This window comes from Schistocerca piceifrons, chromosome 1 (genome assembly GCF_021461385.2).
Source record: "Schistocerca piceifrons isolate TAMUIC-IGC-003096 chromosome 1, iqSchPice1.1, whole genome shotgun sequence".
Lineage (NCBI taxonomy): Eukaryota > Metazoa > Arthropoda > Insecta > Orthoptera > Acrididae > Schistocerca > Schistocerca piceifrons.
In genome coordinates, this window is record NC_060138.1 from 657933184 (window position 1) to 657953403 (window position 20220).

Below are 20220 nucleotides of genomic sequence, written 5' to 3' on the forward strand. Positions count from 1 at the left end.
CAACCGTCTTTTTTGAAACCCATGCTGATTCCTACAGAGTAGATTTCTAGTCTCCAGAAAAGTCATTATACTCAAACATAATACGTGTTCCAAAATTCTACAACTGATCGACGTTAGAGATATGGTCTATAGTTCTGCAAATCTGTTCGACGTCCCTTCCTGAAAACGGGGATGACCTGCACCCTTTTGCAATCCTTTGGAATGCTACGCTCTTCTAGAGAACTATGGTACACCGCTGCAAGAAGGGGGGCAAGTTCCTTCACGTACTCCATGTAAAATCGAACTGGTATCCCATCAGGCCCAGCAGCCTTTCCTCTTTTGAGTGATTTTAATTGTTTCTCTATGCCTCTGTCGTCTATTTCGATATCTACCATTTTGTCATCTGTGCGACAATCTAGAGAAGGAACTACAGTGCAGTCTTCTACTGTGAAACAGCTTTGGAAAAAGACACTTAGTATTTTGGCCTTTAGTCTGTCATCCTCTGTTTCAGTACCATTTTGGTCACAGAGTGTCTGGACATTTTGTTTTGATCCACCAACCGCTTTGACATAAGACCAAAATTTCTTCCGATTTTCTGCCAAGTCAGTACATAGAACCTTACTATCGAATTCATTGAACGCCTCTTGCATAGCCCTCCTCACACTACTTTGCGTAATTTTTGTTTGTCTGCAAGGCTTTGGCTATGTTTATGTTTGCTTTGAAGTTCCCTTTGCTTCCGCAGCAGTTTTCTAACTCGGTTGTTGTACCACAGTGGCTCTTTTCCATCTCTTATGATCTTTCTTGGCACATACTCATCTAACGCATATTGTGCGATGGTTTTGAACTTTGTCCACTGATCCTCAACACTATCTGTACTTGAGACAAAACTTTTGTGTTGAGCCGTCAGGTACTCTGAAATCAGCTTTTTGTCACTTTTGCTAAACAGAAAAATCTTCCTGCCTTTTTTAATACTTCTATTTATGGCTGAAATCATCGATGCAATAACCGCTTTATGATCACTGATTCCCTGTTCTGCGTTAACTGTTTCAAATAGTTCGGGTCTGTTTGTCACGTTGTTGCTGTTGTTGTTGTTGTGGTCTTCAGTCCTGAGCAGCTCTCCATGCTACTCTATCCTGTGCAAGCTTCTTCATCTCCCAGTACCTACTGCAACCTATATCCTTCTGAATCTGCTTAGTGCATTCATCTCTTGGTCTCCCTCTACGATTTTTACCCTGCACGCTGCCCTCCAATACTAAATTTGTGATCCCTTGATGCCTCAGAACATGTCATACCAACCGATCCCTTCTTCTAGACAAGTTGTGCCACAAACTCCTCTTCTCCCCAATCCTATTCAGTACCTCCTCATTCGTTATGTGATCTACCCATCTAATCTTCAGGATTCTTCTGTAGCACCACATTTCGAAAGCTTCTATTCTCTTCTTGTCTAAATATTTATCGTCCATGTTTCACTTCCATACATGGCTAAACTCCATACATATACTTTCAGAAACGACTTCCAGACACTTAAATCTATACCCGAAGTTCCAGTCTACATTTTATATCCTCTCTACTTCGACCATCATCAGTTATTTTGCTCCCCAAATAGCAAAACTACTTTACTGCTTTAAGTGTCTCATTTCCTAATCTAATTCCCTCAGCATCACCCAACTTAATTCGACTACATTCCATTACTCTCATTTTGCCTTTGTTGATGTACATCTTATATCCTCCTTTCAAGACACTGTCCATTCCGTTCAACTGCTCTTCCAAGTCCTTTGCTGTCTCTGACAGAATTACAATGTCATCGGCGAACCTCAAAATTTTTATTTCTTCTCCATGGATTTTAATACCTACTCTGAATTTTTCTTTTGTTTCCTGTACTGCTTGCTCAATATACAGATTGAATAACATCGGGGAGAGGCTACAACCCCGTCTCACTCCCTTCCCAACCACTGCTTCCCTTTCATGTCCCTCGACTCTTATAACTGCCATCTGGTTTCTGTACAAATTGTAAATAGCCTTTCGCTCCCTGTATTTTACTCCTGCCACCTTCAGAATTTGAAAGAGAGTATTCCAGTCAACATTGTCAAAAGCTTTCTCTAAGTCTACAAATACTAGAAACGTAGGTTTGCCTTTTCTTAATCTAGCTTCTAAAATAAGTCGTAGCGTCAGTATTGCCTCACGTGTCCCCATATTTCTACGGAATCCAAACTGATCTTCCCCAAGGTCGGCTTCTACCAGTTTTTCCATTCGTCTGTAAAGAATTCGCGTTAGTATTTTGCAGCTGTGACTTATTAAACTGATAGTTCAGTAATTTTCACATCTGTCAACGCCTGCTTTCTTTGGGATTGGAATTATTATATTATTCTTGAAGTCTGAGGGTATTTCGCCTGTCCCATACATTTTGCTCACCAGATGGTAGAGTTTTGTCAGTACTGGCTCTCCCAAGGCTGTCAGTAGTTCTAATGGAATGTTGTCTACTCCCGGGGCCTTGTTTCGACTCAGGTCTTTCAGTGCTCTGTCAAACTCTTCACGCAGTATCATATCTCCCATTTCATCTTCATCTACATCCTCTTCTATTTCCATAATATTGTCATCCAGTCCATCGCCCTTGTATAGACCCTCTATATACTCTTTCCACCTTTCTGCTTTCCCTTCTTTGCTTAGAACTGGGTTTCCATCTGAGCTCTTGATATTCATACAAGTCGTTCTCTTTTCTCCAAAGGTCTCTTTAATTTTCCTGTAGGCAGTATCTATCTTACCTCTAGTGAGATAAGCCTCTACCGGTATATCCTTACATTTGTCCTCTAGCCATGCCTGCTTAGCCATTTTGCACTTCCTGTCGATCTCATTTTTGAGATGTTTGTATTCCTTTTTGCCTGCTTCATTTACTGCATTTTTATATTTTCTCCTTTCGTCAATTAAATTCAATATTTCTTCTGTCACCCAATGATTTCTATTAGCCCTCGTCTTTTTACTCACTTGATCCTCTGCTGCCTTCACTACTTCATCCCTCAAAGCTACCCATTCTTCTTCTACTGTATTTCTTTCCCCCATTCTTGTCAATTGTTCCCTTATGCTCTCCCTGAAACTCTGTACAACCTCTGGTTCTTTCAGTTTATCCAGGCCCCATCTCCTTAAATTCCCACCTTTTTCCATGTTTCTTCAGTTTTAATCTACAGTTCATAACAAACAGATTGTGGTCAGAGTCCACATCTGCCCCTGGAAATGTCTTACAATTTAAAATCTAGTTCCTAAATCTCTGTCTTACCATTATATAATCTATCTGATACCTTTTAGTATCTCCAGGGTTCTTCCATGTATACAGCCTTCTTTGATGATTCTTGAACCAAGTGTTAGCTATGATTAAGTTATGCTCTGCGCAAAATTCTACCAGGCAGCTTCCTCTTTCATTTCTTACCCCCAACCCATATTCACCTACTACATTTCCTTCTCTCCCTTTTCCTACTACCGAATTACAGTCACCCATGACTATTAAATTTTCGTCTCCCTTCACCATCTGAATAATTTCTTTTATTTCATCATACATTTCTTCAATTTCTTCGTCATCTGCAGAGCTAGTTGGCATATAAACTTGTACTACTGTAGTAGGCGTGGGCTTCATGTCTATCTTGGCCACAACAATGCGTTCACTGTGCTGTTTGTAGTAGCTTACCCGCACTCCTATTTTTTTAATTCATTATTAAACCTACTCCTGCATTACCCCTATTTGATTTTGTATTTATAACCCTGTATTCACCTGACCAAAAGTCTTGTTCCTCCTGCCACTGAACTTCACTAATTCCCACTATATCCAACTTTAACCTATCCATTTCCCTTTTTAAATTTTCTAACCTACCCGCCCGATTAAGGGATCTGACATTCCACGCTCTGATCTGCAGAATGCCAGTTTTCTTTCTCCTGATAACGACGTCCTCCTGACTAGTCCCCGCCCAGAGATATGAATGGGGGACTATTTCACCTCCGGAATATTTTACCCAAGAGGACACCATCATCATTTAACCATACAGTAAAGCTGCATGCCCTCGGGAAAAATTACGCCTGTAGTTTCCCCTTGCTTTCAGCCGTTCGCAGTACCACAACAGCAAGGCCGTTTTGGTTAGTGTTACAAGGCCAGATCAGTCAATCATCCAGACTGTTGCCCCTGCAACTTCTGAAAAGGCTGCTGCCCCTCTTCAGGAACCACACGTTTGTCTGGCCTCTCAACAGATACCCCTCCATTGTGGTTGCACCTACGGTACGGCTATCTGTATCGCTGAGGCACGCAAGCCTCCCCACCAATGGCAAGGTCTATGGTTCATGGGGGGTGTTTGTCACCAGAAGGTCTAATATGTTATCACCATGAGTCTGTTCTCTGTTTAACTGCTCAAGGTAGTTTTCAGATGAACTTAAAAAAATTTCATTGGATTCTTTGTCCCTGCCACTCGTTAGGAACGTTTGACTTTCCCAGTCTATATCCGGGAAATTAAAATCTCCACCCAGAACTATAACATGGTGGGGAAATCTACTCAAAATATTTTCCAAATTATCCTTCAGGTGCTCAGCCACAACAGCTGCTGAGCCAGGGGGTCTATAGAGACATCCAATTACCATGTCTGCGCCTGCTTTAACCGTGACCTTACAGTGATTTCAGAGTGCAAAAGGTGAACAACAAGAAAACAATTAAAAATCATACCTAGCATCGTGCGGTTTTTACTGAAATTTTCTGGGTAATGGGGTGATGAATACACCAAACCTTTACAAACCATTAAATACGAACTCAACTTGGGCACGGAGCGATGAGTGTGAAAGGGAATTCTTAGCAATAAAGAACAGCTTATGCAGTAGTAAAATGTTATACTACCTGACATGTCACTGCCATTTTGTTTAGCTGTGAACAGTTCAGATTACAGCATCGGGTGTGATGTGTTCCAGGAAAATTTAGTAAGAGGAGAGACAGAAGACAAGAGTATAGCTTTTTCCAGCCAAATGTTAAATAATAGTGAGCATCGCTACAGCATTTTTGAAAAAGAGTTACTCATGTACAGGTTCAAAAATTTCAGGCTGTATCTGGAGGGCTGCAAGATAAACGTGCTATCTGATCATAAAGCTTTTAGTTTTCTGCAGGGTAGTAGGTTGCTAAAGGACTGTCTCATGTGCTGGTTGCAGCAACTCAACTACACCATAAAATGTATAAATGGAACCGAAAATTGGATAGCTGATGCACTGCCACAGCTACTTGTCGGGAAGGAGGGCAGTGGTGAGAAAGAAGTAAATGAAGAGTTCCAACCCTTACACATGAAGGGAATAGAAGGAGAGAGAGAGATTTGTGATGTTTGCAAGGACATGCGACAAGCACAAAATGATGACCCTGAACTGAAAAAATATAAAAACAAACTTTGGCAGGAAGGGTGTTTTGTTTTGTAGGAAAGATGAGAAAACAAAGCAGTGGCGGCAGCACTTTCCGAAAAAGTATGTGGATCAGCTGATAGACTATGCCCACTTAAGTTATGTGCATTATAGGACACAAGAGTGTATAGAAGTCATTGATGTGCACACACAAGCAATCTAGTCAGAAGGGTACATGCTCAGCTGGCCTCTTGTGACAAATACCAGAGGGTGAAACATTGCACTACCTCACCCCAGGGGGAAATGGAAAGTATCATACCTAAAAAAGTTGGCGACCCATTGGCGGTAGACAATTTCAGTCCACTCATAACTGGTGGTATGAAATATGTGAAGTATGAAGCATGTGAAGTATGAAGAATGTGGTTGTTGAAGTATGTTCCAAATTTATCAAATTGTTGTATCCTACACGGAAAGCTAATAGCAAAACTCAGATCACCAAACTGGAAAAGGATTTCTTTACTAAATTAATAAAACCAGAGAGGTTGTTGTCTGACAGTGGATCACAATTTACGACTAAAATGTGGAATGACTTCATGAATAATCAAGCCATCAAACACATAAAGATATCAATACACCCATCTGACAGTCAAAAGAAAGGAAGCAGTTAAGACTCATATGGGGAAGATGGCAAATGAAAGAAAAAAGTGACATGATGGGCATTTTAAGATGATTAAAAACAAGACTGGGAACCGCGTCTTGGTGAAAACCAAAGAAAAATCTACTGAAGCAGATGGAGAAATAAAAAAAAAGCTTCTCCAAATACACTATGGACCATTTGTCGTCATTGAATGTCCACACCTGAATGCATATAGACTCAAATATCCTGCATCAGGTGAATTACTGGAACTACAAAATGTGACAGAGCTGTGATTAGACGGGTATAAACTCGCACACACACACAAACACACACAAGCAGACATCTGTAAAGGCAAAGAGTTTGGGCAGTCGAGGCGGAAGTAAAGAGGCAAAGATGTTGTTGAAAGACAGGTCAGGTATGAGCGGCGGCAACTTGAAATTAGTGGAGGTTGAGGCCTGGCAGATAACGAGAAGAGAGGATATACTGAAGGGCAAGTTCCCATCTCCGGAGTTCTGACAGGTTGGTGTTAGTGGGAAGTATCCAGATAACCCGGACAGTGTAACGCTGTGCCAAGATGTGCTGGCCGTGCACCAAGGCATGTTTAGCCACAGGGTGATCCTCATTACCAACAAACACTGTCTGCCTGTGTCCATTCATGTGAATGGACAGTTTGTTGCTGGTCATTCCCACATAGAAAGCTTCACAGTGTAGGCAGGTTAGTTGGTAAATCACGTGGGTGCTTTCACACGTGGCTCTGCCTTTGATCGTGTACACCTTCCGGGTTACAGGACTGGAGTAGGTGGTGGTGGGAGGGTGCATGGGACAGGTTTTACACCAGGGGCAGTTACAAGGGTAGGAGCCAGACGGTAGGGAAGGTGGTTTGGGGATTTCATAGGGATGAACTAAGAGGTTACAAAGGTTAGGTGGACGGCGGAAAGACACTCTTGGTGGAGTGGGGAGGATTTCATGAAGGATGGATCTCATTTCAGGGCAGGATTTGAGGAAGTCATATCCCTGCTGGAGAGCCACATTCAGAGTCTGATCCAGTCCCGGAAAGTATCCTGTCACAAGTGGGGCACTTTTGTGGTTCTTCTGTGGGAGGTTCTGGGTTTGAAGGGACGAGGAAGTGGCTCTGGTTATTTGCTTCTGTACCAGGTCGGGAGGGTAGTTGTGGGATGCGAAAGCTGTTTTCAGGTTGTTGGTGTAATGGTTCAGGGATTCCGGACTGGAGCAGATTCGTTTGCCACGAAGACCTAGGCTGTAGGGAAGGGACCGTTTGATGTGGAATGGGTGGCAGCTGTCATAATGGAGGTACTGTTGCTTGTTGGTGGGTTTGATGTGGATGGACGTGTGAAGCTGGCCATTGGACAGATGGAGGTCAACGTCAAGGAAAGTGGCATGGGATTTGGAGTAGGACCAGGTGAATCTGATGGAACCAAAGGAGTTGAGGTTGGAGAGGAAATTCTGGAGTTCTTCTTCACTGTGAGTCCAGATCATGAAGATGTCATCAATAAATCTGTACCAAACTTTGGGTTGGCAGGTCTGGGTGACCAAGAAGGCTTCCTCTAAGTGACCCATGAATAGGTTGGCGTACGAGGGGGCCATCCTGTACCCATGGCCGTTCCCTTTAATTGTTGGTATGTCTGGCCTTCAAAAGTGAAGAAGTTGTGGGTCAGGATGAAGCTGGCTAAGGTAATGAGGAAAGAGGTTTTAGGTAGGGTGGCAGGTGACCGGCGGGAAAGGAAGTGCTCCATCACAGCGAGGCCCTGGACGTGTGGAATATTTGTGTATAAAGAAGGGGCATCAATGGTTACAAGGATGGATTCCGGGGGTAACAGACTGGGTAAGGATTCCAGGCGTTCGAGAAAGTGGTTGGTGTCTTTGATGAACGATGGGAGACTGCATGTAATGGGTTGAAGGTGTTGATCTACGTAGGCAGAAATACGTTCCTTCATGATCTGGACTCACAGTGAAAAAGAACTCCAGAATTTCCTCTCCAACCTCAACTCCTTTGGTTCCATCAGATTCACCTGGTCCTACTCCAAATCCCATGCCACTTTCCTTGACGTTGACCTCCATCTGTCCAATGGCCAGCTTCACACGTCCCTCCACATCAAACCCACCAACAAGCAACAGTACCTCCATTATGACAGCTGCCACCCATTCCACATCAAACGGTCCCTTCCCTACAGCCTAGGTCTTTGTGGCAAACGAATCTGCTCCAGTCCGGAATCCCTGAACCATTACACCAACAACCTGAAAACAGCTTTCGCATCCCGCAACTACCCTCCGACCTGGTACAGAAGCAAATAACCAGAGCCACTTCCTCATCCCTTCAAACCCAGAACCTCCCACAGAAGAACCACAAAAGTGCCCCACTTGTGACAGGATACTTTCTGGGACTGGATCAGACTCTGAATGTGGCTCTCCAGCAGGGATACGACTTCCTCAAATCCTGCCCTGAAATGAGATCCATCCTTCATGAAATCCTCCCCACTCCACCAAGAGTGTCTTTCCGCCGTCCACCTAACCTTCGTAACCTCTTAGTTCATCCCTATGAAATCCCCAAACCACCTTCCCTACCCTCTGGCTCCTACCCTTGTAACTGCCCCCGGTGTAAAACCTGTCCCATGCACCCTCCCACCACCACCTACTCCAGTCCTGTAACCCGGAAGGTGTACACGATCAAAGGCAGAGCCACGTGTGAAAGCACCCACGTGATTTACCAACTAACCTGCCTACACTGTGAAGCTTTCTATGTGGGAATGACCAGCAACAAACTGTCCATTCACATGAATGGACACAGGCAGACAGTGTTTGTTGGTAATGAGGATCACCCTGTGGCTAAACATGCCTTGGTGCACGGCCAGCACATCTTGGCACAGTGTTACACCGTCCGGGTTATCTGGATACTTCCCACTAACACCAACCTGTTAGAACTCCGGAGATGGGAACTTGCCCTTCAGTATATCCTCTCTTCTCGTTATCCGCCAGGCCTCAACCTCCGCTAATTTCAAGTTGCCGCCGCTCATACCTCACCTGTCTTTCAACAACATCTTTGCCTCTTTACTTCCGCCTCGACTGACATCTCTGCCCAAACTCTTTGCCTTTACAAATGTCTGCTTGTGTCGGTGTATGTGCGGATGGATATGTGTGTGTGTGCGAGTGTATACCCGTCCTTTTTTCCCCCTAAGGTAAGTCTTTCCGCTCCCGGGATTCGAATGACTCCTTATCCTCTCCCTTAAAACCCACATCCTTTCGTCTTTCCCTCTCATTCCCTCTTTCCTGACAAAGCAACCGTTGGTTGCGAAAGCTAGAATTTTGTGTGTATGTTTGTGTTTGTTTGTGTGTCTATCGACCTGCCAGCGCTTTTGTTTGGTAAGTCTCATCACCTTTGTTTTTATATCTAAAAACAAAGATGATGTGACTTACCAAACAAAAACAAACATACACACAAAATTCAAGCTTTCGCAACAAACGGTTGCTTCATCAGGAAAGAGGGAAGGAGAGGGAAAGACGAAAGGATGTGGGTTTTAAGGGAGAGGGTAAGGAGTCATTCCAATCCCGGGAGCGGAAAGACTTACCTTATGGGGAAAAAAGGACTGGCATACACTCGCACACACACACACATATCCATCCGCACATACACGGACACAAGCAGCAGCACACAAAAAGGCTTTACATATGTCTGCTTGTGTGTGTGTGTGTGTGTGTGTGTGTGTGTGTGTGTGTGTGTGTGTGTGTGCGCGCGCGAGTGTATACCTGTCTCTTTTTCCCCCTAAGGTAAGTCTTTCCGCTCTCCCTTAAAACCCACATCCTTTCGTCTTTGCCTCCCCTTCCCTCTTTCCTGATGAAGCAACCATGGGTTGCAAAAGCTTGAATTTTGTGTGTTTGTTTGTGTTTGTTAGTGTCTCTATCAACATACCGATGCTTTCGTTTGGTAAGTTACATCATCTTTGTTTTTAGATATATTTATTATCTTATGTATGTATGACAAATTTGGTACTGTTTAATGTGCCAAGTTAGGAAGGCAATGTGCCAAGTTAGGAAGGCAATGTGCCACATTAAATAGAGGTGTGTAATGCTACGCGTATTTAGGCAAGCTAATCGCTCACCTACAATTGGTGCAAGGTAAGGTGGATTTGCTTGTGAAGCTCCAGGACTGAGAGCGCATCGCATCCAGACAGGCGGCCACGGCCACTCCAGGTGAGCGACATGCTTTAGCAAAGGTCTGCAAATGGGGAAGTCTCTATGCAGAAATGGGGAAAATCTCTAACCTGGGAATTTGGCCTTTGTGCAGGAAATGTTCCCAGAAATGGCAGTGTGTCAGATAATCTTAAAGATGGTCAAGTTACAGCTCTTTGGGATTCAACAATGACTCACATCAATTATTAATGCAAATCTGAATACATTTGGGATCTCAGAAAAATGAGGATAATATCTCAATATCTTGAAAACCACATAAGTTAAGCTCTCACAGTAATTAAACATTAATACAAAGAACCTCTGAATTAACAACTTTTAAATGTTTCATGCAATTTCTCCATACGATATCTCAGATGATAGTATTGAACCTTAGCTGTCATCCCTGAAAGCTGCCTATCTGTATGCATTTCATTTACTGATTTACATTGTCTTATACATCTTTTTCATTATGCAAGTGTTTGTCAAAACATAGTATTCTCCACATTTACACAACAAAGGAATGCAGCATGAATACCTCATATTTTGTCATAATTGTGTTTTTATTTAATGCATAGTTTAGTATTTTGCCAGCAATTTTATTTGAATACTGATTGCAAGTGCTCTTAAAAAACTGCGCTAATTTAAAAGTGGTAAGTCGCATGTGTTAGTAGACACCACCTTTGTAAAAGAAAACCAAAAGACACTTCTGATAAGCAGGGCTAAATAACTGTTTAAACTATATTTAACAACAGTTCATTGTCATTTAATGTGAATGCACTTGTGCAAGAATGCTGGCTTATTTATTTATGAACCAACTATTACTTTTGTTTACTGTAAATCATCTGAATGTAACCAAACATTTATTATATTTCTTTTATTTAAATATTATAATATATTAGTTTCGTGGGGGAAAGTGGTCAAGTGAGTAAAATCATGTCTGTAGAGCTTGAGAATGATGTATTCTTGTTGGAATCAATTGGAAACAGTGACTTTCCGAGTAAAGCATTCAAGGGAGTGATTCTGGACCCTTTATGTTGAGTCCTGGAAGAAGGCAGACTGACTGTGGTAATGAGAATGATTCTATCATGAACGTTTTTGATTCTGGGCAGGGAACAGCCGCTATCTTACTTCTAAAGGGACTTTATAATTCACGTGGTTTAAATGTGTTCCACGGTAGGATTCTTAACTTTTTCTACTTGCAATATGGAACTGTGCATGGACAGCATATTCTTTGTATCACATTTATTAATTTGTAAATCATCGTGCTGAACTCTGAACTATTTCAAACTGGTGGGTCTTTTGTACATTGTGATCATGAAAGAACTTAGTTGTCATGAGTCTTTGATGACTAGTTAGTTTGGGAATTTTGCTAACATTCTCACAATGCTCGCAACAAAACTTTACTGCCTGTGATAAGTGTATTTTCTGTCTGTATCTCAACTAAATGCAGTAGGTACACTTCCTGTTTATTTGTGATGTCCTTTCTTGGATAAACATTATTCAACATAATTCTCTGTAATCTAAATCAATGACAGACATTAAAATAGAAACCACATTATTCAATTATTCATTTAACTTTTATTTTGTATTTCTGTGTATTTTATTAACCTGCAATTCTAGCCAGTGCATAGACCATTTGACTGCAGGATCACAGCTGTTGTTGTTGTGCTCTTCAGTCCAGAGACTGGTTTGATGCAGCTCTCCATGTAACTTTATCCTGTGCAAGCTTCTTTATCTCCCAGTACCTACTACAACCTACATCCTTCTGAATCTGCTTAGTGTATTCATCTCTTGGTCTCCCTCTGTGATTTTTACCCTCCACACTGCCCTGCAATCCTAAATTGGTGATCCCTTGATGCCTCAGAACATGTCTTACCAGCCGACCCCTTCTTTTAGTCAAGTTGTGCCACAAGTTTCTCTTCTCCCCAATTCTATTCAATACCTCCTCATTATTTATGTGATCTACCCATCTCATCTTCAGCATTCTTCTGTAGTACCACACTTTGAAAGCTTCTTTTCTCTTCTTGTCCAAACTATTTATCGTCCATGTTTCACTTCCATACATGGCTACACCCCATACAAGTACTTTCAGAAACAACTTACTGGCACTTAAATCTATACTCCATGTTAACAAATTTCTCTTCTTTAGAAATGCTTTCCTTGCCATTACCAGCCTACATTTTATATCCTCTCTACTTCAACCACCATAAGTTATTTTGCTCCCCAAACAGCAAAACTCATCTACTACAGTGTCTCATTTCCTAACCTAATTCCCTCAGCATCACCTGACTTAATTCGACTACATTCCATTATCCTTGTTTTGCTTTTGTTGATGTTCATCTTGTATCCTCCTTTCAAGACACTGTGCATTCCGTTCAACTGCTCTTCCAAGTCATTTTCTGTCTCTGACAGAATTACAATGTCATCGGCAAACCTCAAAGTTTTTATTTCTTCTCCATGGATTTTAATTCCTACTTCAAATTTTTCTTTTGTTTCCTTTACTACTTGCTCAATATACAGATTGAATAACACTGGGGATAGGCTACAACCCTGTCTCATTCCCTTCCCAACCACTGCTTCCCTTTCATGCCCCTCGACTCTTATAACTGCCATCTGGTTTCTGTACAAATTGTAAATAGCCTTTCGCTCCCTGTATTTTACCCCTGCCACCGTCAGAATTTGAAAGAGAGTATTCCAGTCAACACTGTCAAAAACTTTCTCTAAGTCTACAAATGCTAGAAACGTAGGTTTGCCTTTCCTTAACCTATCTTCTAAGATAAGATCACAGCTACAGGTTATTATTTGCAGCAAACTAACTGCCAGGTATGAAAGCAGATATGCGCAGCTTGGTGCTATGACTACATCGAGCTATTCTATCTAAACAGAGCCATGCATAGTCCAAGTACCTAAAGTACAAGTAACGACCGGTAAACACACAACTGGTTTGCTTGAATGCAACATTTTTAAAAGAGCAATTACACAAGCAGAAACTGTTAGGTACTGTTGCTATTGGGGTCTTGTCTGGGATATGAATCTGATCCCTTTAGAATTGCAATGGCTTCAAAACTGGGCTATCCAGCTACACAGCAACCACCGTCCTGTCTGTTCATCATCATCAGCCCGCACCAGATTACTTTCAGCCAAGTTACAAAAGCAGGCCAGCAGGTAAGGCTGCTTCCTGCTGCTCATTGCCTGTAGTTTCCACTCAGCTGCACCAGCACTTCATTGCTGTGCTGTTCACTACACGACACCACCAGTCACCATCGCTCTGCACTCCTGGTGGACAACTGCTGATGCTGGCATGCTTCAGCAGCCGTGGTCACCTACACCACTGAGGCCAACAACTGCCTCCACACCTTCAATTCCATTAATGTGACTGTTTTGGATAAAATACTTTCTCAACCAGAAATGTTTATCTGATGGGCCACTGCTTGACACCTGCCGTCGCCAACACCACCACCACCACCACCACCGTCACCACCACAACTACAGACAAACCCTGGTGAGAGAACTGCAATACATCTTGAAAAACCAGCAGCCCAATTCACCCTCTACCATAGGGGTCAAAATGGCAACAGAAGTGACTGCTGCCACCCATATGTCAGCAGCTTCAACACGCGGCGCACGTTGTATGGTGAGTGTAGCGACTTTTCTTTTTTACTACAAGGGTCATGGCCAGTCACTGAGTCTTTTCCCTGACGTTAATCAATTGTGTTTTTGTGTGCAGTTTGGGGTTCTCAGAACTATAAGAAATGTGTTAGTGTGTGCCTTCTGGAACAGGCAACATATTTTGTTCTGCCTCATTATCATGGAACTTGTAAAGTAGTAAGCAGGTGGAGGAATTGCATAGCAATAGGAAACTTTATGTTAGTATTATATTTAAGAGTCCTTCTCAGTGCTCTATTTTATTCTCTTTTGTTGTCTGCTGCTTTTTGTGTAATTCATAGGTCAACCAAGACACAACAGGGAACTGCTCTGGCCAAAGAATTGTGAATTGACCTGATTTGATTTGGTTCTCGCCTCTCACTATCTGCGTACTCCCTCAGATTTCAACTTATTTCTATTTCATCTGTTTCTTCCCTTTTGTAATTTTCCCCCATGTGTCTGAGTGTTTTTGCGAATTTTTTTGCACATAATTCTACATTATTTACATATTTTTTCCACCACCATAGATCCTTGTTCCTTTCATCTGCGCCAATACAGAAAAGTTTCCTTATCCCTAGCCAGAACCCGGTCCCACACACTGTTCCTGCATTGTTGCTTGCCTCATTGAATCCCTCAAACTGCCTTACTATCAAATTACCCATTTCCAGTTGCCACCTTTCCTTTCACAATGACCTCCCTCTGTTCAGATTCTGCTAATCCTTAGCACTCACCTACATACTCCAGCAAAACCATATCAGCCAGGACCAAATCTCCTTACACTACCTTCTTGATATCCGTAAAATTCTCCTACTATGCAATCACAAATTCCCAAATCCCATAACACACACTGAAACTCTTGCCCTCCAGAAATAAAGCAACAAGCACACCACCACCACAAAAAACTCTCCAACCTGCTTGCTTCTTACTCCTGCCTTGGACTAACACTGACCACCACCTCTACAACAACCTCCAAACCTCTCCCACATCCCCTCATAGGTGACAAATTCTCTCTCGCAAACCTAGTACATTTACCCAACCATCCCAAACTCCCTCCCAACACCACACAGAATCCAGAACTTAAACAGACACGAAACACGGTCACAATCCCCCCCCCCCCCCTTCCTCAAAAATCAATCATGCAAGACTTGTTAAAGACTTTCTCTGCTTATCCAGGTTCCTACAGTGGAAACACTTTTTTGCCACCAACCCTTACCAATCAGACTCAACCATAGACCAATGTTGAGCCCTGCCTAACTCAGTTCACCTATCCTTTCAACTGTGATCCACCCCCACTACCCCCAAATCACCCCCTGTTAACTTCTCAGAATTTCTTAACCTCGAACCTTGCCTCACCATCATTTCCCAAATCTCTCAACATGCAAACTAATTTTACATATGCACAAAGGTTCACAATCCACCACCTAAAAACTGATCTCAACCTTACAATCGTAACTGCTGACAAAGACTCCACCACTGTTGTTTTTAACTGCAAGAATTACATGGCAGAAGGACTCCACTAGCTGTCTGACTCATCCATCTACAAACCCTGCCACAGTGACCCCATTCCAGCAGGATCTCCAGTCTCTCCTCAATTCCTTAGGTCAGTCCAAGAATCTCTTCGCACAGCCCATTTCTCTCCTCACCCCTACCATTCCCCGCACTCCTACCTTCTACGTGCTTCCTAAAGTCCATAAACCCAACCATCAAGTATGCCCCATTGTGGCCGGTCACTGTGCCCCCACTGAGAGAATCTCTGCTCTTGTAGACAACACTTTCAGCCTATTACCTGCAACCTACCCTCCTATAAAAAAGATACCACCCATTTCCTCCACCGACTCTCCACAGTTCCTGTTCCTGCACCACATGGTTCCCTGCTCGTCACTATTGATGCCACCTCCCTTTACACTAACATATCCTAATCCCCATGGCCTTGTCACTATTCAACACTATCTGTCCCAATGCATGAGAAATTCCAAGCCAACTATCTTCTTCCTAGTCACCGTGACCAACTACATCCTCACCCATAATTACTTCTCCTTTGAAGGAATTACCTACAAACAAATCTGGAGTATGGCTACGGGCACTCACATGGCACTATCCTATGCCACCCTATGCATGGGTCATCTAGAGGAACCCTTCCTAAACACCCAGAATCCCCGACTCCTCATCTGGTTAAGATTCACTGATGACATCTTCGTGATCTAGATAAAGGATGAGGACTCCCTAACCACATTCCTCCAGAACCTCAACACCTTCTCACCCATTCGCTTCACCTGGACCTACTCAACTGATCAAGCCACCTTCCTCAATATTGACCTCCACCTCAAAGATGGTTACATCTATACCTCTTTCCATATCAAACCCACTAACCACCACCAATACCTCCACTTCGACAGCTGCCAGTCATTCCATACCAACAACTCCCTTCCATACAGCCTAGTCACCCACGGCCATTGCACCTGTAGTGAGGAGTAGCCCCTCTCGAAATATACTGAGGATCTCATTGAGGCTTTTACAGATCATAATTACCCTCCAAACCTTGTACAAGAACAGATCTCCCATGCCTTATCTTTCCAGTCACCCACCACCTCCAAAAGCTACACAGTCCAGCCAGAGAAGAACATTCCTCCCGTGACCCAGCACCACCCAGGGCTGGAGCAACCAAATTAGGTTCTCTGCCAGGGTTTTGGCTACCTATCATTGTGCCCTGAAATGAGAATTGTGCTACCCACTATCCTTCCCACTCCTCCCACAGTGGTATTCCACCACCCACCCAAACCTACACTATATCATTGCCCATCCCTGCACAACCCCTGCTCCCAGTCCCTTGTCTCATGGCTCATATCCATATAACAGACCTAACGCAAGACCTGTTCCATACATCCTCCCACCATCACCTGTCCTGTCACAAACATCATCTATCGCATAGAAAGCAGGGCTAACTGTGATACCAGTCATGTGATCTACAAACTAACGTGCAACCACTGTGCTTTATTCTATGTAGGCATGACAACCAACAAGCTGTCTTTCCACAGGAATGGCCACCAACAAACTGTGGCCAGCAAACAAATGGACCATCCTGTTGTTGAGCACACTGCCCAATACAACGTCCTTCATTTCAATGACTGCTTCACAGCCTGTGCCATCTGGATCTTATCCATCAACACCATATTTTCTGAATTTTGCAGGTGGGAACTCTCCCTGCAATACATCCTATGTTCCCGTAACCCTCCTGGCCTTAACCTTCATTAGTCATTGTCCTTATCCATCTAGCCCCTTTCCTGTTCCCATTCCAGCACTACACAGCCCTCTATTCCACCAACACACCTGGTCTTTTTACTCCTCTCCTTTTCTGCTACCCCCTACTCCTGACTGCACCTAACTGTTCCACTCTCTGCTTTGTCCCTGGATGCTCCCAGCAGCATTTTACCGTCCCAGATCCCTACCCTGCTCTCTCTCCCGCTCCCCACCCCAGCCTCCTCCCTAACCCCACCTGGTTGCCTCTCCCATAATTCCCTGCTGCTAGCAGTCTAGCTGTAGCTGCCAGGGACTGTGGTCATGTGTGTGTGAGTTGCTTTAGCCTGAGTGTGTGTATGTTGTTTATTTTTGACAAAGGGTTTGTTGGCCGAAAGCTAACTTTTTGACACTCTTTCTGTTGTGCCTTTCTGTGACTCAGCATCTGTGCTTTATGATGAGTAGCAGCTATCCTTTTCATTATATTGTTACAATGTTTTCTTTGCATTTTTGGTGAGATTTCTACATTGTTTGATGAATTAAGAAGGTTTTAGTCCATGCTGTTTGTTATATCAACGATCAAGATACAATAACCCAAAAATATGTAATGTGCTTGACCATGTTGACAATGACCCCCCCTCCCCCACACACATATACACACACAGTGTATTTAAAAGCTAATTCTGCAACATTTTACTGATACAGTTAAGATCTGAACATACTTCCCGTGCAAAAACTCCTCGTAAGTGGGACTGGATGACAATTGCAGCACGGCGTTCCTTGAGAAATTGCAGACGTTGCCTCCAGCCACGGTATGCATGCTGTATCCTGAGAGCAGCCTTTCGTGTCCTCAGGTACTCTGTTGCAGACAATGAAAATATAATATTTTGACATGAATTAGATTTCCTTATATTAGCAAAAAGAAAAAAAAAAAACACACATTTCAACTTAAGTGGCATTTCATGAAAATATGATAAACTTTGGCAGCCTTGTGTTTCAGTTTTGTCTCACACTCCCCTACCCGAATGTCAAAGTACTTCTTGCACTTTGTCTAAACAAAGCTCTCGTATTTGAGAATGCACACAAAAAGAATGTGTTTGCTTCCAGTCATAAACCACTGACAGGTTGATGAACATGTGACACATCTAAGACAAATCTAAAAATAACTTACTGTTTCTAGTAGTGGACACATGATTTTGAACCATGTGTCCACCACTAGTAACAATAAGTTATTTTTTGATTTGTCATAGCTTTGTAAACTTATATTCACAATATGCCACTTTGTAATATGCCAATGTAATCTTAATGCCAGAGTGAATCTTCCTTATGTTGCATCCTTCATTAACTTCCATTTGCACTTTCATTATTTTGTAAAAGTCTTTAGTTCTTTGACTTGCTGATTCAGTATTGTAATTTTTGAACTTTACTAATAAATGTCATTTTTATTGCTAAATCATGACCTCCACCTTGATCAAATTGAGATTTGACCTTTTTTATCTTTTTGTACCTGTCTTAGCAGAGATTTTCTTTTCTACCAGATCACATGGATGATATTGTATAATTCCTGAGACTTCATAAGTTCAGTTTTCATCCCATCATAATAGTTCCTAGCCAAGAGGAGAGACATGTGAAATGCAAACAAAATTGAGAAATTTACAAAAGGCAAAAGGAACAAACTATAAGTTTTCTCTACAAAAGTAAATGAAAACCTCAGTAACTGAAACTGATACAAATTTAGCATGAAAAAATTTAGCATTCGAAAAACTGGACTTTATATTTCTAAGGCTAATGTTTGAATACGTGTAAGACGTACAACCTTAGTGGTTATTTTATAAGTTTTCTGCAATATTTTAATCACAAATTAGAAATGAACACTCTGTGAAGTAGAAAGCATCACACTATGGTAATACTCACCCCTTTGACAACAATGTCGTCGCCAGCATGTCTGAATACGAGTAGCCATGCACCTCACTATCTGACCTCGTGCATCTTCCAGGGGTTCATGTACACAATTCCGCAAGAATACTTTGCTTTTACCAACTTGCCATTCTGTACTTTCTGCTTTCTGTAGTTTGATTATAGATCTGCAATAATATTAAAAGATGCGTATTTTTAAATTATAGAACAAGAAGAAATAAATATGGTAATTGGAAGTCCTGGTGAATGTAAATAGTTTAAGAGGAAAAGTATCAACTCATCAAATAGTAGGCGTACTGAGTTGTCAAAAGGCAAATAAACAAGACTGAAAATTGGTTCATAGGATAAAAAAGTGGGAGGGAGGGGCAGCAGGTGCACAATATAGGAATGTATACCAGTTCACAACTATTTTGAGATACAGTATAATAAAATATGTATGACAAAATATGTCATTATTAAATGGTAATAATGATCATACCGACCAAACTGGAGGCAAAGTAGACACGTGAATAGTTAAACAGAAATTAAATATCTACTGCTGATAGACTATATATAAAACCAGTAACTTAATCTGCATGTTACTAGATTTGTTGACTAGACACATTGATGAATTTTATTTCTGAACTTGTAAAATATAGAGGTCCATTGCTGTTTCCTATTTTTTTCTCTGCCTCTTATCCAGTCCTTACCTTGTGTCAACAAGGAAATAGAACGATAACATCACAAAATCCAGTCTGTCTTTTTTCACTTTGCAATTAGTATCGGAGCTCAGTGAAACACAGTACCTTTATTTTCAAATGCACTTCCAGCTTTATGAATAGGCTGATTATTTGAGAGATTTTATTGAGATCTGCGGGTAGAAAATGAAAGTAAGTATATTATGACATGTATCAGGAAGGAATTATTTTTCCTCTGTCAACATTTTATTGACTGTGCTGTATCAGCAAAGCAAATGTTTAACATTTTCGCCATGTGATTCAAGGGAATAATTGAAAACCAAAGGCAAGAAAGACGGATGACTATCTGTGCTCATCTCCTTACAATAACAGCGCTGTGGAATTCAGCCTTGGTTTCTATTGAGATTCAACAGCCCACTTTTCCATGGGTTCAAAAAGTGAGAATACCACCACTGTATCAGACCCCATGGTTTGCTGCTTCCTGGAATCCATAAAATCCTCTTTTAAGTGACTCAATAAAAAGTATACATAAACTGAATTATGGTTTCCAAGACCATATCCATGACCTGTTGCATCCATCCAACTTCAAACTACATT

General features: G+C 42.1%; 1 protein-coding gene across 1 annotated transcript in view; it reads right to left on the reverse strand.

Moving 5' to 3' along the window:
• Positions 1–20220, reverse strand: part of LOC124805426 (myosin-I heavy chain) — an 804788-nt gene that overhangs the window by 162106 nt on the left and 622462 nt on the right. Inside the window, exons 13-14 of the mRNA XM_047265991.1 lie at positions 18944–19113; positions 17752–17888 (exon numbers count right to left, since the gene is read on the reverse strand). Of these exons, the coding sequence (XP_047121947.1) occupies positions 17752–17888; positions 18944–19113 (307 nt within the window). The remainder of the gene's footprint in view (positions 1–17751; positions 17889–18943; positions 19114–20220) is intronic.